At 40.3% G+C, this 15622-nt stretch overlaps 1 protein-coding gene across 1 annotated transcript in view; it reads right to left on the bottom strand.

The window, feature by feature from the left end:
- Positions 1-15622, bottom strand: part of LOC126158058 (Down syndrome cell adhesion molecule-like protein Dscam2) — a 222721-nt gene that overhangs the window by 179930 nt on the left and 27169 nt on the right. The window contains exons 4-7 of the mRNA XM_049916417.1: positions 10305-10588; positions 6748-6880; positions 3537-3695; positions 2987-3271 (exon numbers count right to left, since the gene is read on the bottom strand). Of these exons, the coding sequence (XP_049772374.1) occupies positions 2987-3271; positions 3537-3695; positions 6748-6880; positions 10305-10588 (861 nt within the window). The remainder of the gene's footprint in view (positions 1-2986; positions 3272-3536; positions 3696-6747; positions 6881-10304; positions 10589-15622) is intronic.

Genomic DNA, 15622 nt, shown 5'->3' with positions numbered 1-15622 from the left:
GGCCAGGTTTATGTGTTCTTTAATGTAATAACACAATATTTTTCCATTTAAAAAAAAAAAATTCATGTTCCCCTCCCTCCAAAGGCTGTGATGTTTCTATTTCATTTCTGTTATTCCCTCCCACTTTTCCAGTTTAAACAGTTCACCAATCAGATATCTGTTTCATACTGTGCCTCTGCTATGGGTTATGTGTGGCCTCAATACTCAAGGCTAGTATTTACTGTTACATAGTTTTCCTGTTCGTGCTCCCGGTTGGGCAGCATGGGGGAATGGAACGGTTTTTATGGAATTTATGTAAGTAATTCCACACAATATATCTCTACCCCTCTTTATGGCGTTTTACATTTTCAAGATTCTGGTTACTTTTGGTGTCTGGTCTATGTCAGTTATTACAGATTTTTCTAGCCCCCACCATTAATCCATTTATTGGAGTTTATGTCAGCTCTGCTTTATTTATTCCAGCTTTGATAGCTGATAGGTGGAGTAAATGCATTTATTGTTATGCGCCACTTGCGCTGCAGCACATTGCATCATAATTTAATTTTAGTTACAATTTCGAATTGCCCAGAAAACTCCTCTTCACTAACTGATACCTTACTCCGTTCTTGATAACAAGATGACAGTGTACTGATATCATTTCGAAAATTCATAATGCTGTTGTAAGGATTCATTAAACTAGTTAGCCTCACTGAAAACTACGGTGACTGCTATGACGCACTACAGTATCTTTGTGAAGCCATTACGATCATATTTTTACAATGAACTGTATTTATTTTAGTTTATATATTCAGACTGGATTAGTGAATAGTTTGCATGTCACTTGATGGCTTTCATATGTGTGTGAACAGCCTCAGATTTATGATATTTCCGAACCGGGGCAAAAACTAGATAGTGGCGCCCCTCCCCCAATCCTTTTGTGTGCTTGACATACGAGTAAAAAAATTAAAACAAAATACTGATTTTTCAAAAATATGTTCATTTTGTAGAGCACATATTTCTGAATAGTTTGATATGTAAAACATATATGTTGGAAGAAATGTAAGAAATGTTGTTTGGTCTTAAGTGTGCCAAAGTGCAGTGCCACACCTCTTCACACAGCATTCTTCTATTGCACATCACTGTACTTGGCTCTGTGGAACTTAAATGTGTATATTTTGTAATGGAAGCCATCAGACCTCTATTCAGGACATTGGACATTAAAATGTCCTGTGATGCCTCTCCTGCTCCTAGTCTCACAATTCATACTGTTCGATTATTTGTAACTGGAGAGTAAGAATTCCTCAGAAAAAAACTTTCATGTGACATAATATTAAGTAGGCTTTCAGGAAACATAAAACCAGTAAAGACAAGAGACAAGCAAGACAGTACAAATTTCTTCAATCCTTAGTTCACAGCATTTTTTCCCCTCTAATGCTACAGCCTTATGCAGTGTGCTTTCCTTTCTGCTAAAGAATCCATTACCTCATCAAATGTTTCACTACATGGGAAATCAAAATGTCATTGTTAATACTGAAAAATAGCTGTTAACATGAATAGTACCCAAGACTGGTGTTGTTTCTCGATTTGAATACATCTATTTTGTCAGTGTCTATAGATAAAACGAAATAGGCCTTTCTAATATTTCAGCAATTGTAACACACCCCAAATAAGCGAGACTGTTTTGGCACAAATGGTCATTTTATCTACCTCATTTACATAAATAAAACGACAGAATATAATTCACGAAGTGCCAATATCAAATGCCTACTAGGCCTACCACAAGCAAAAATTTTTATGTTATGAAACTGTTCCATATTTCATTCCTATGCTCCAGTTTCTCTGGCATGCAACTGAAAAGTTGTAGTATGGTATTTTCTTACAAATTTGGAATCTTCATATTCTAACATATAATTTATCTAATGTCCCCGTTTCTTCTCCTTCCTCGTTATAACAAACAATTTTGTCCTCACTAATTCTGTAATTATTCTTGCCATTATCAAAACCAACTGGCCCTTAGTAGTGTATTGATCTGCAAAAATTACCTGCCAAATTTCATTTTCTAGGATACATAGAGATGATTAATAGGTAATCTTTCTTACCATATTATTTCTGTTACTCATTTATTCCCACTTTGGTAGTTTAAATCTACAGATTTCGCTAATAATTATAAAAACACTGATCATTCACACACCCAGTTAGGCACATAAATTGACAGTGATTGGCATTCACCAATTTGGGTTTATTTTACTCAGCTCGTATAGCCCCGTCCCCTTTTGTCTGCGGAAAGGTTTTTTTATTTCTCGATGTGATGGAGATTCCCCTGGCAGAGACATCATGTACACCATGCATGCATTCAAAAATAAACGTATGATTTTATGATTTGTTTAGAAATCAACTTAGTATGTGTTCAAAAACCAGCCGGCCACAGAGGCCGTGTGGTTCTAGGCGCTTCAATTCGGAACCGCGGGACTGATACGGTCGCAGGTTCGAATCCTGCTTTGGGCATGGATGTGTGTGATGTCTGTGGGTTAGTTAGGTTTAAGTAGTTCTAAGTTCTAGGGGACTGATGACCTCAGATGTTAAGTCCCATAGTGTTCAGAGCCATCTGAACCATTTTTTTGTTCAAAAATCAACGGGGATGCGTATCAAAATCAAACAAATAATCAATAGACTAACATGCACTGGATGCTAAGCGGTTTGTGAAACTACCCTTTTTTCTTCAAGAAAATGACTTTGGGGCCCCCTGATATTGCTGCCTGGGGCAGATACCCTGGTTCCCTCCCCCCCTTCCCCCCTCCCCATTCTAGACCAAGGCCTGTGTGTGAATGTTTTTAGATATTATTGTACCTTTGGGTTGTAGGAAATGTGCACAATGCACAATTTGTTTGCTTCTACATCTTAACATTCCATGTTACATCCCATATACAGCAATAACAACAACAACAATAATAATAAGAATAAATAATAATGCATTTGAACAATGATAGGATTATTAGTTGTGACATACCATTTACAACAACAGGCACTGTATAGTTCGCCACAGCTACAGCATTTGTTGCTCGACAGGTGTAATTTCCTGTGTGTTTCACAGTAAGACTGCTGAAACTCAAAGTACTTGAGAAGTCATCTATAGTCTTTTCTGTAATTCCTTGTCCTTGAGAAATATTTGAGCCATCTTTCAACCATACAATTGATACTGGACTGTCTCCTTTGCTCACAATGCATGTCAAATGTATTCTCATACCTCTCTGCAACTTTGGTTTTATTAAAATAGGATCTATTTCTGGTGCCTCTGGAATGGATACAAGCGTGATTCACATATTACATATTTTAACAATCTTGATCAATCTCATTAAAGTCCCTGTGAATGTATTGTTTCATCACTTATAAAATACAAAATACGCAAATACTAAAATATCCAACACTTTGGCCACAATGCTGTGGTCTTCCTCAGCACATAGCCTGAAGAACAAAGCTCTCAACAGTTCTAGATTGAAAGGAATAAATGCAGGTATTATGTACATTAACTTCCACTGAATTAGTTCTGTTACACATACCTAATACTTGAACTTTAACTTTTCTTCTGGCTGAACGCCCACTAGGATTTCTAGCAATGCATACATATACTCCACTGTCCTCAGATTTATCAACATCTTTTATTGAAAGTGTACCATTGGGAAACAATGTTCGCCTCTCAGTTTCATTAAGGGGTCTTCCTGAAACAAAGAGTGTAAGGAAAAATTATCTGAATAGAGCTGTTGTATACTATAATTATGTAGTTTTCACATAGTTCTGTGTAATACAGTCTGCAAAATACTGTACTCACTAATTTATTGGTTTAAATGTGAAGAATATTAAAACAGGATAGCGATACATCAATGTATTAATTACCAGTAACAAAGAAATAGAAACAGTCCTCACTTACCAGCCTTAAATCTTGTACTTTTAAAGGGAGGGCTACAAATAAACTGAAAACTACCCAAATTAAGATCTGGATGCCAGTGATATGACAAACGAGGGTATTAAAGAAAATGGGAAAGGCATAAACAATTTCAGAGAACGCAGTCTATCAAGAACATGATAATCAAGGGGAACAGTTTTCAATACTGTATAAAGTGCTGCTACTCTTACTAGTCTTTCAACTAAAATAAATTCTGTTACTGAAATGCCTACGATTTCTAATGGTGTCTCCTCTGAGTAAGAAGTTTTTTGTGTCACTCCCAATGAAACAGAGCTACAACATGTTATCCTACATTCTGTGAAATGAAGTTTGCTATGAAGATGATGATTAATATTAAATCACAATCCAACTTGCTATTTATTTTTCGTTCATAGCAATTCCTGAAAGCTTCACTGGGAAAGTTAAAACTAATTTTATGCTTTAGTAGCTTGAGTAACTGATCACAAAGGAGTAAAAATACATCATGATGCATCATGAAAAGACTTCAAGTCACCCATAAGTTGATTTGAGCCATAAATATTGAGGCAACTTCTTCAACTGGCATTCCAGTACTGTTGTGTCTTTGTTCTATTGAGCAAGATTTCACAATAATTAATGAGATAAGTTCATACTGTGAAAAGTTTATTTTGAAATAATTTTAGGTTTCTCATGATGTATATAAACCACCTAAAGCAAATGCCAGAACACTTTTTTCTAACGAGGTCATGGTTGATTTCTTCTCTGTATTGTGACTATTTGATTGAGCACCCTATCTTTAATAACCATAATTTTGTTGAAGTTTTAGGCTTTACCATATGGTAAGTCTCCCCTGACCCACAGTTCTCGGTGATTTTCTCAGAATCTACCCCTTTTCTTAGACCTCTCCAGTCCTTTTCCTTCATCCTTCTTCCTTGCCCTTCAACCCTTCTGCCCGAAAAAGGAGCTACTGGCTTCGAAAGCTTGACAGTCACAACAGTCTTTTATGGGTGTGTTCTTCTGTTGCTTGGTGAGTAGATTTTTTACCTATCCAATTAAATAATTTTATCAATAATTGATAGTTTCTGTTGTTATAAAGAAGACAGTTTGAATGATGAAATAGAGATGCTGTCTACAGAAGATTAAAGTAAAAATATAAATATATAAATGTCCAGAATCTAACTTTTTCCTTCTCTGAGAAAGTGTATGATATTTGTAAATGTACTCACATGTTACACATCAGAAGTTGTTACAGATCTGATCCATTAACAACTGTCATTGTGTTTGCCAAGAGTGTTCATCTTTTCTTATGGACACAGGCAACTGAAATTCTGTGATAGTTAACAGTGTAATCATATAAATATTAAGAAAGGTGTAGTATATTAAAACTGGTCACTTACTATAGCTGAGGAAGCAGAAGTAACAACTTCTCAAGTAGCAGAGTCGCTGTGTGATTGAAAGGCACACAAACAAGACTGAGTACATTTCGAACTTTCAGATGAATCATTTTCTTGAGCTGCAGGGGATAGGAGTGCAGCATTGGCAGCAGTGAGCTTGTTCTGACCACTGGCTGCGGTATTTATGTGCAGTACAAGGTGATGTTAAGATCTGCCTATGTTTATTGGCAATGATATTAGTATGAGCTCCCACTAATAATGAAATATTCCAGATTTACAACTGTTCAGAAGCTTTTTTTGCTTTAGGTATTTTTTAAATTTACAAATAGCAAATAAAAATTGCAGAATGTTTGTTCATTTGGCTTTCAGGCATAAACAATAGAACAAGTGACATGCACTCTCTCACTGGCACCTTTACAGTAGACAAAACCAATACTTGGCCATCTTGAAAAATATGCATGTCATAGCTATCAAAGCATCTGCTTGCTGCACCTACCAGTATCTACATTTAGAGCTATATCCTGCAGGTCACATTATGGTACATGGCAGAGGGTTCTTCTGTTACCATTATTTCTACTGTTATTTTATATTCCATTAATAAATGGCATATGGATTGTTGGTAAAGCTCTATATGACATTTAATTTATCTGTTTTTTGTTGTTGTGATCATTTTGTGAGATGCATGTGGCAGGAAGTAATGAACTGCCTGAAACTTGGTGAATTCCTATGGTAAACCTGCCCATGATTCACAATGCATTTCTTGTAGGGCCTGCCATTGTAGTCTGATAAGCATTTCTGTACCAATCTCATGTCAAGTAAATAAACCTGTGATGAAACACATTGGTCTTCATAGGATATCTCCAGTAAATCATATTAGATACAATTCCCAGTCAGATGAACAGCACACAAGAATTGCTTCAATAAATGAGCCAAGACTTATATGGATGAATTACATTTGCTTCAGGTCTCCCTACGAATCTCAGTCTGGCATCTACTTTTCCTACTATTGCAAATTCCAAAGTAATAATTAATATTGTTAGCTGTATAAAATCCTCCAATTCTGCATGGCATGATTGCCACAATGGTAATGCCCTAAGAATGTGTAGACAATAATGCATAAGTCATGCTCACCTTTTAAGATTGAACTTTATGTTTGAAAAGAAAAAAAAAAGTTGATAGGAAAATAAGTAGCTAATCATGAAAATTCATATATGTAACTGTCCCTTGTTGCAATCAAGAATGTGAATTATGATAAATAAATCAGTACCACCAATAATGAACACTATCTTAACTAATGAAATAAACAGAAAGAAATAAACACATGTTTATTTGCCATTTGGAAAGGAGATAAGTTCTAAAACCCAATTTTTTTTATGGTAGGAATAAATTTTTCTCCAGAGTAAGTAATGTTGGCTCAAACAGTGGCTTTTTATCCACACACTTTTTGCAGCTCACCATCCTTTTCCCAGTGGATGCTGCTGATAGGATGTCCTGTGACATAGCAATTGAAAATAGCATCTGTACCAGCTGTGACAGTCTTGTCTTGCATAGGCTTGATGAATGGTGGTCCAAGTATATGAAGGTAGGCCTGTGGGGAATAAAATGCTGTGTTATGAAATTCGTTATGAACACACGTGTAAATGCAGGCAAGGTAAGTTACACAGTGACTGCTGATAATGTCTGAAACATACACATCTACATATTGTGATATTATGGGATTGCAGTTGGATGTCACTGACTTCTTGCAACTCACCTGAAGAGGATGGCCTGGCTCTCATCATAAATGTTGTGCCAAGAAATTGACATCATCCACTCGCTATCTCAGAATTTCATGGAATACTCATTATGGAGACAATACTTCAAGATACATACACACACACATGTCATTTTTAAAATTTTTGTATTGGCTAAAGTGAAGCTTTGTGATTCAGGTTCAAAATAAAACACATTATTACCTTTCAGTGCGAGCATGAAAAGTTACCACCAAAAAGGCTTGCTGATAATGTAATTAAATTTATTGACAATGAGAAGAAAAAGCAACGGCAGTGCTGATGGGAAAGATGGTGGAATGTGCACACAAAATGTGAAAGCTGAGTACACTATGTGATGAAAAGTGTCCGAACACCCCCAAAATCATATGTTTTCATATCAGGTACATTGTACTGCCACCTAGTGCCAGGCACTCTATATCAGCGACCTAAGTACTCAGTAGACATCGTGAGAGGGCAGAATTGGGCACTCTGCAGAACACACGAACTTCGAAAGTGGTCAGGTGATTGGGAGTCACTTGTATCATACATCTGTATGCGAAATTTCCACACTCCTAACCATACCTAGATCTCCTGCTTCCCATGTGATGGTGAAGTGGAAATTTGATGGGGCACATACAGCACAGAAGTGGACAGGCCGACCTCATCTATTGACTGACGGAGATTGCTGACAGTTGAAGATGGTCATAATGTATAATAGGCAGACATATATACAGACTATCACACAGGAATTCCAAACTGCATCAGAAGCCACTGCAAGTACTATGACAATTAGGCAGGAGGTGAGAAAACTTGAATTTCATGGTCGAGCGGCTGTTCATAAGCCACACATCATGCCAGTAAATGCCAAATGATGCCTTGCTTGGCGTAAAGAGCGTAAACATTGGATAATTGCGCAGTGGAAAACCGTCATATGGAGTGGCAAATCATGGTACACAACGTGGTGATCTGATGCAGGGTGTGGGTATGGCGAATGCCCGGTGAACATCATGTGCCAGTGTGTGCAGTGCCAACAGTAAAACTCGGCAGTGGTGGTGTTATGGTGTGGTCGTGTATTCCATGGAGGGGGCTTGCACCCCTTGTTGTCTTGCGTGGCACTATCACAGCACCTTCTTGCTTCCCACTGTTGAAGAGCAATTCGGGGATGGTGATTGCATCTTTCAACATGATTGAGTACTTGTTCATAATGCACGGCTTGTGGCGGAGTGGTTAGACAACAATAACTTCCCTGTAATGGACTGGCCTGCACAGAGTCCTGACGTGAGTCCTATAGAACACCTTTGGGATGTTTTGGAACGCCAACTTCCTGCCAGGCCTCACCGACCGACATCGATACCTCTCCTCAGTGCAGCACTCCGTGAAGAATGGGCTGCCATTGCCCAAGAAACCTTCCAGCATCTGACTAAACGTATGCTTGCGAGAGTGGAAGCTGTCATCAAGGCTAATTGAATTTCAGCATTACCAATGGAGGGCGCCGCAAACTTGGAAGTCGTTTTCAGCGAGGTGTCCGAATACTTTTGATCACATAGTGTAAGTCAATGATGTTGAAATTTCATCAGAAGAGAACATGGTGAACGAAGTGGGATTGACGTACTTACAAGCAAAGTGCACACAGAAAAATTTCCAGCCAGATTATGAACAAATGTGTTACCAGGCAAGGATTTATGTTATTTTATCAACAGTACAACTAAACATTAACTTTGCAAAAACCTTATAGCATTTGTTGCATGGAACTGATCTTCAAGGCTAGGGAGGAAAGTCCACGAAAAAAATATTCTAACTATAAAATTTTGGTTTTCAAAAGTTCCAGGCACATCGCTGTTTCCAAAATGATATATCATTAAGTTTTCACGAAAAAATGAAGCACTAGAATTGAAGCAGGCAGGTGTTTAATCCAGATGAAATGTGAATTAATGCCGGCCGGAGTGGCCGAGCGGTTCTAAGCGCTACAGTCTGGAACTGCGCGACCGCTACGGTCGCAGGTTCGAATCCTGTCGCGGGCATGGATGTGTGTGATGTCCTTAGGTTAGTGAAGTTTAAGTAGTTCTAAGTTCTAGGGGACTGATGACCTCAAAAGTTAAGTCCCATAATGCTCAGAGCCATTTTTGTGAATTAATACGTATTGCACTGTTAATAAATGTTGCTAATTTTGGAAGAAGTATTGTCAATCAGAAGTGTCAGTCACTGTTTAATTGTTACAATACATATTGGTGTATAAATGTACAGTAGGTGTTCCAGCTCCACTTGTAAATGGGACTCGGATTGGGGAGGCCGACAGTTTAAATCCTTATTTGACCATCCTGATTAAGGTTTTCTGTCATTTTCCTAAATTGTGCCAGGCATATGTCGGGATGGATCCTTTTGAAGGAAACAGCCAGTTCCCTTCCGATCCTTCCCTAGTCTGAGCTTGTGCCCCATCTATAATGATCTTGTTGGAGATGGGATGCCAAACACTAATCTCCCTTCCTTTAAATGGACCACTGCATGTGCAGTTTAACTGTGTAGCTATCTGTGCAAGTCATTGGCTGATTTAACACAGTGGTTGGCAGGCACACTGGACTTGTATTTGAGTCGACGATGGTTCAAATTCGCATCTGACCATTTAGGTTTTCTGTGATTTCACTAAACTGATTAAGCCCTATGCTGGGATGGATCCTTCCAAAGGGTATGGCAGACTGTCTTCCTTATCTTTCATTAATCTGAGGTTGTGTTCTGTCTATAATAACTACACTGTCAGTGGGATGTTATACAGTAATCTTCCCTCCATCAAAGTCAGAATTTGTACAACTGCCAGTATATGAACTGAAGGCATGTAGGCTACACCTCGTTTTGCCCTGAGTTGTCAGTTCTGACATTCCAAGGAGTGTTTGTGACAATCAGGTGACAGAAGATGACTGGAAAAGGAGAGCCTACAGTTACCTTTGTGACTGCAGCTGGACTGCTTCTTTAACTGTTTCCTCTTCCTGTGTCTCAAGCACAAACACGATGATGATGATGTCACTCTGGCCAGGCTTTGTGGGGTAATATGTATTCATGGCACTTTGTTTTCTACAGAGCACAGGAGATTCCAGCCGCTCTGTCTGGTTGCGTGATACTTTTTTTCTGATCTGTAACTTTTGTTTTTCCTTTTTTTATGTAATTTGGATAACCAAAAGTTCTGAATTCTGGCTGGCGTTTAGGTAATCAAATGTGTTGGGGTTTTACGGTAAGTGATTCGTGTAGCTTATGTTGGAAGTTGCGTACCTGGTGCGTGACGGAACCGACGGCGTTGCTGGCTGTACAGGTGTAGCGGCCGCCGTGCTCTGGCGCCAGGGCGGACACGTTGAGGTAGCTGAGGACGCCGTCGGCGGTGACGCGGTTGCTGACGGCGACGCGCTCCCCGCCCGGCGACGACTCGAGCGACGCTCCGTCCAACGCCCAAGAGACGGCGGGCGCCGGGGAGCCCGACGCCTCGCACTGCGCAGACCACGCCGAGCCGGGCGCCAGCGTCGCGTTCGCGAACGTGCGTAGCAGCACCGGCGCTGCGTCTGCAACAGCCGGGACGTCCTGAACGGCAGCGCCAGAAAACTGGACGCAGACGTATGACAGTACTCTCAAACACGGCAAATTTTTGCGAAAACTACAACATCATAGAAGAATCAATCAGGTGAATGAATTCAATCTCGACAGATGTGCCAAACATTGTACTAGTAATAGGTGATTTATATTAGTAGGACGTAGCGTAGAAGCGGCAGGGCGTGGGGGGTGGGGGCACTCTAACAAAGACACTGTGATTGGTCGCTCTCGTATGACGTCAGCAGGCAGACAACCGCCGGCCGCGCCAGGCAGCTCGCTATATGAAAGCAAGGTTGCGGGAAGGTTTAGGTAGCATGCGACCTCCGCTAACGGGGTTTAAACGTTTCCAAAATGAGTTAAAGAAACAGAAATATATAAATAGGCCCTAACAAATACGAGTACATATTTAAAAATAATTCCTCACTAGATGCAATAATTCAATTCGGTAAACGAACATACCTACATCCTGTTAATTTTAAGCGTATGAATCGGCTGTTGTGAGTGAAGGCCGGCCGGGATGGCCGAGCGGTTCTAGGTGCTACAGTCTGGAACTGCGCGATCGCTACGGTCGCAGGTTCGAACCCTGCCTCGGGCATGGATGTGTGTGATGTCCTTAGGTTAGTTAGGTTTAAGTAGTTCTAAGTTCTAGGGAACTGATGACCTCAGATGTTAATTCCCATGGCTCTCAGAGCCATTTGAACCATTTTGTGAGTGAAGGGAAGCGAATCTTCAACTTTCACGTGGTCGAGAGGCTGTCCACATCTAATTCTTCTTTGCTATGTTTTTCTTCCATGCCTGCAAGTGCTTCTCTTTACACAAATGCATAATGTGGATAAATGTTCTCGTTCTATCATACAAACAAATTACATCTTTGTGCACCAGAGGAAACTTTGACGTCAAAGTTTTAATTACTTTGTCACAGTTAGAAATGGTATGTCCATGAAAACCAAAAAATATGATTTCGATCTGTTTTGTTGTGTTTAACCAGTCTGCTGTAGGATTTAAAAGACCCCCTCGAGAAACAGTAGACATCCAGGAATCAGAAGCTGTTCCAGGAACTGAGCACATTTCAGTTCGTGATCACAGGGATTTTTCAGTGGCTCGACACTTAAATGCAAGTGAACACAGTCAGGCGAAACGTCCTCTGCAACAGTTTTTTCCCTTTATTTCGTGGCCTGTTCTCAGGAATTCTTCTTCTCTTACCAGTAACTGTGTGTTACACATGGAGCTTTCAGTTGGTTTTTCCTCTGTCATGTCGGTAGAAAGTTCACTGGTAATCGTGCATTCTGGTGTCTACGGCAGCTGTGCTGATTCTCTCATCAGCAACCCATGCATTTTCTGTTAAAATAAGAAGTCGAATGTTGTGCTTGACCTCGACTGCTGAAGGGTTGTTGTAGGCGGCATTAATACCTCGAATTCTAGAAAAATAATTTTCTAGTTAGTCCTGATTTTGTTGGGATGTTCGGATATGCCATCCTTTATCTTTTCTTACTTGTTCAATCAGTTCTAGAAATGACGTGATGGAGATGATAAATCCCTTTTGAAACGGCAACAAAAGCTTTTATGTTTCCAAAGCGCACATCATGACAAACATCTCGAAACCGTCTTGAAGTGTTCTCTTGTCTTGAAAGATTCAGACCGTACCCACTTCGTAGAGGTGTGCCATGCTCAAAGGGAAGTCTACAATTCGAAACGTCGAACACATTATTGACTAATTCAAGGAAAATACTTTCACTTTTCTTTCCTGGAACATACAATAGTGCTTTAATAGTGCCGTGTGAAAATATAAACGAGCACCCATCCTACCATTCTGTCGTGCTCTATCTGTGATACTGATGTGAGCTCGTGATAAGTGGTGTGTTATATTCAGGGCACATTTCTGACTGTATAAAAGGCTCCCTATTAACATTAGGCAGTACTACTCGTTCATCCAAAAAGTGGTTTCTAAGAAGCTTTAGTAAATGAGGCACATCGTAGAAAACCCAGATCTTCCATTCCTTGTCCGCTGGGTTTGTGAAAAACGTTTCGGGTGGGTCGACGCAAAGCTCATTCCAAACTCTAGAAATTTTTCCTCCCATATCACACGTTACGGTCACAACGTGTAGCCATGAACGTTCAACTTTTATTATCATATCTTGGAGCAGGTTGCTGTTCACTGTCACATCAAAATTATAATAAACTAGTTGCATCCAAGACTTACATAAACAACAACTCATCACAACTAATACATCGCTGTGAGGTCCCAAAATCTTGTCTTCCTTCTCATCGTAGCGATGCAGCCGTCAATATTCATTTCTTCAAAACGCAGCGTAGTTTTGTAACACAGTAAATGTATTACCGGTACTCTTTCTATCAAAATTGTCAAAACATTTTCCGAAACACCTGCACTGCGCTTACAATTTCTAGTCTAATTTTGAAGCGTTGGACAACAGGGCAAAGGAATGTTATACTTTCGCAAGTACGTATAAGCTTTTCGAGAAAGGGCCTCTAAGTTAGTGCGCTGAAAATATTCTGGGAACTCCATTTAACACGGGTGTTGCCTTGTAACAAACAGCGAATTTGTCCCGGAGTGATACATTTACATAATAAATTTTATACCTTCTTCCTTACCACACATTCTTTCACAAGTGTACTTAATTTTCTCTTTTATAACAAGACGCACAAAACAGCTTTGACCCTTTTCAGGGCTGCATCTTGTTCTTTTAGGGTTATTTCTAGCACTGCATTTGTTGCTTGGTCCAGTTTCTTCTTGTTTTGGGATACAGATTCTAATACTCTGACCGCTCTCTTTCGCATATATCTATCTTCATAGCGTAGAGCTCGCTTATTGAGCCTCGCGTTACGTTTAGTGTACATTACACGCGCCAATCGCCAGCTGCCGGCTGTCTGCCGGATGACGTCACAACGCGAATGGCCCTGTGGGAAGCTTGGCCGCGGGTCAATCCGGAATGGATTACGTTATAGCGTTATGCTACGTTGAGTCTTACCATCGCTCCATCTTGTACGATCGGAAGGACAAGTTGTAAAAAACATGGAAACAAATGACGGTATGCCTCGTTCGCGTCAAATGGAGCAGTATAAGCGCGTGAATGGAGTTCGAATAGATTTGTGATGATATTTTCACAGTGGCGCATGTATGGAAATTGTCTTTCAGTGAATCATCAAGTGCTTGTATTTATCATGTGTATTTCTGTTTCGTGTGCTTGTGCAACTGAATATTGTTTTGTGTTATTTCGGATGAACATACGACGGTAGTTTGAGAAGTCTGGTAATAAAGCAAGCAGCTCACCTTACTTCTCGACATAGCCTCCTTTGAGAGATATAAACTTGGTACGGCGATCCTTAAGCTTCTTCATCCCGTCGCAAAAATAGGCTCTATCATACATTACAAAATACTCATTGACTGCCACTATCACTTCCTCATTTGAAGGACATTTCTTCCCAGGTAGCCAAAGTTTCAAGTTAGGGAACAGGAACAAGCCACTTGGGGCTAAGTGTGGTGAATAGGGCTCTTGAGCAACCGAGTCAAATCCCAGTTCATCCATTTTCATCGCTGATGCGTGGGTTTGCCCATTATCCTGGTGGAAGAACTCTTTCTTGTGTGCCAACCTTTTCCAGTCAACGAAAGTTTCAAACGATCCAATAATGAAGCATAATAGGGTCCAGTTGTGGTTCTGCCTTTTCCCAAGTAATCTCTACGGATTATTCCTTGGGAATCCCAAAAAACAAGTGGCCATCACCTTATCAGTTGACAAAATGGTCTTTGTCTTTTTCGGTACACTTTCACCAGCCTTTGTCCATTGTTTTGCCTGCCGTTTTGACTCTAAAATGAAATGTCCTGTGGCTATGGCCTCCTGTCGGATAAACTGGTCGCCTGGTGCAAGTCTTTTTAATTGATGCCACTTCGGCGACTTGCGCGTCGATGGGGATGATGAGACGATGACAACACAACATCCAGTCTCTGAGTGGAGAAAATTTCTGACCCAGCCGGGAATCGAAGTGGGCCCCTTTGCATGGCATTCCGTCGTGCTGACCACTTTTTTATTTGCTTTTTTTCTTTTTTTTAAAAAAAATTTTAAATGCCTACACCAGTTACTTTGGCGCTTCAGTCTATGTGGAGACTGAAGCGACATATGAAAGTTTATACCAAGGCCACACACTCTTGTACAGTTTTTTTTATTGAACAAACTAACAGTACATATATATACACAATGCAACAGTTCTTCAAGGTACAAGTTAAACATATATAAATGAGTTCTAGTTTAACAAAAATATTAGAAAAACATTAAATACAACAAAATATTACACATTCTGTCTTTTTTTTTCAATGCATGAGAACGTGGATATGGGTGTTGCATCTTGTGACGGGTAGGCATGGCACACCCCAACTTTGAGCGGGGATCAAGGAAGACGCTGCGGACATAACCGGCGAAAGTTTGTCGGTAACATGGTTTTCGGGTGAGGGTGCTATGCGCGGTCACAACTTAGTACCAGAAGTCGAGGACTGTATGCCGACCTCTCTGAAAGAGGTATTCTAAAGCATGTCCCCGAAACCAGATGAGTGTATTATGCTTAACAACAGGGGCACATAAGACGGTGCTCGTCGGTGTCTTCGAGCTGACGGTCAGGGCAAAGTGGGGAGGTGGTCAGTCATATACGACAAAGTCGACTATTAGTCGGGAATTTGCCATAGACTAAAATATACCAGCGTGCAGACACAGACGACAGTAAAAAGAGTGCATGCACACAACCCCAAACCGTTAGCCAGCACCATGGGGTCGCAAGGGTTGGACAGCATAAACAAACGTTAATAGTCTTTTGTACAGGGAGGACGGGTGACGGGAAGATCGGCCCGAACGTAGCTGGGTTCTATGAAACAATTGGCGAAATGGTACAATAATGGAGAAATTGGTGCCACATTGATCGGTGGATCGAGAGAATCTGGTCGGAGGATATCTAAGATACTGTGTGTTAAGGACGGGATCGACCCCCGCCAGTGCCGCAAC

The sequence above is a fragment of the Schistocerca cancellata genome, chromosome 2 (assembly GCF_023864275.1).
Source record: "Schistocerca cancellata isolate TAMUIC-IGC-003103 chromosome 2, iqSchCanc2.1, whole genome shotgun sequence".
Lineage (NCBI taxonomy): Eukaryota > Metazoa > Arthropoda > Insecta > Orthoptera > Acrididae > Schistocerca > Schistocerca cancellata.
The sequence above is the reverse complement of the archived record's forward strand: the minus strand, read 5'-3'. Positions and strand labels throughout refer to the sequence as shown.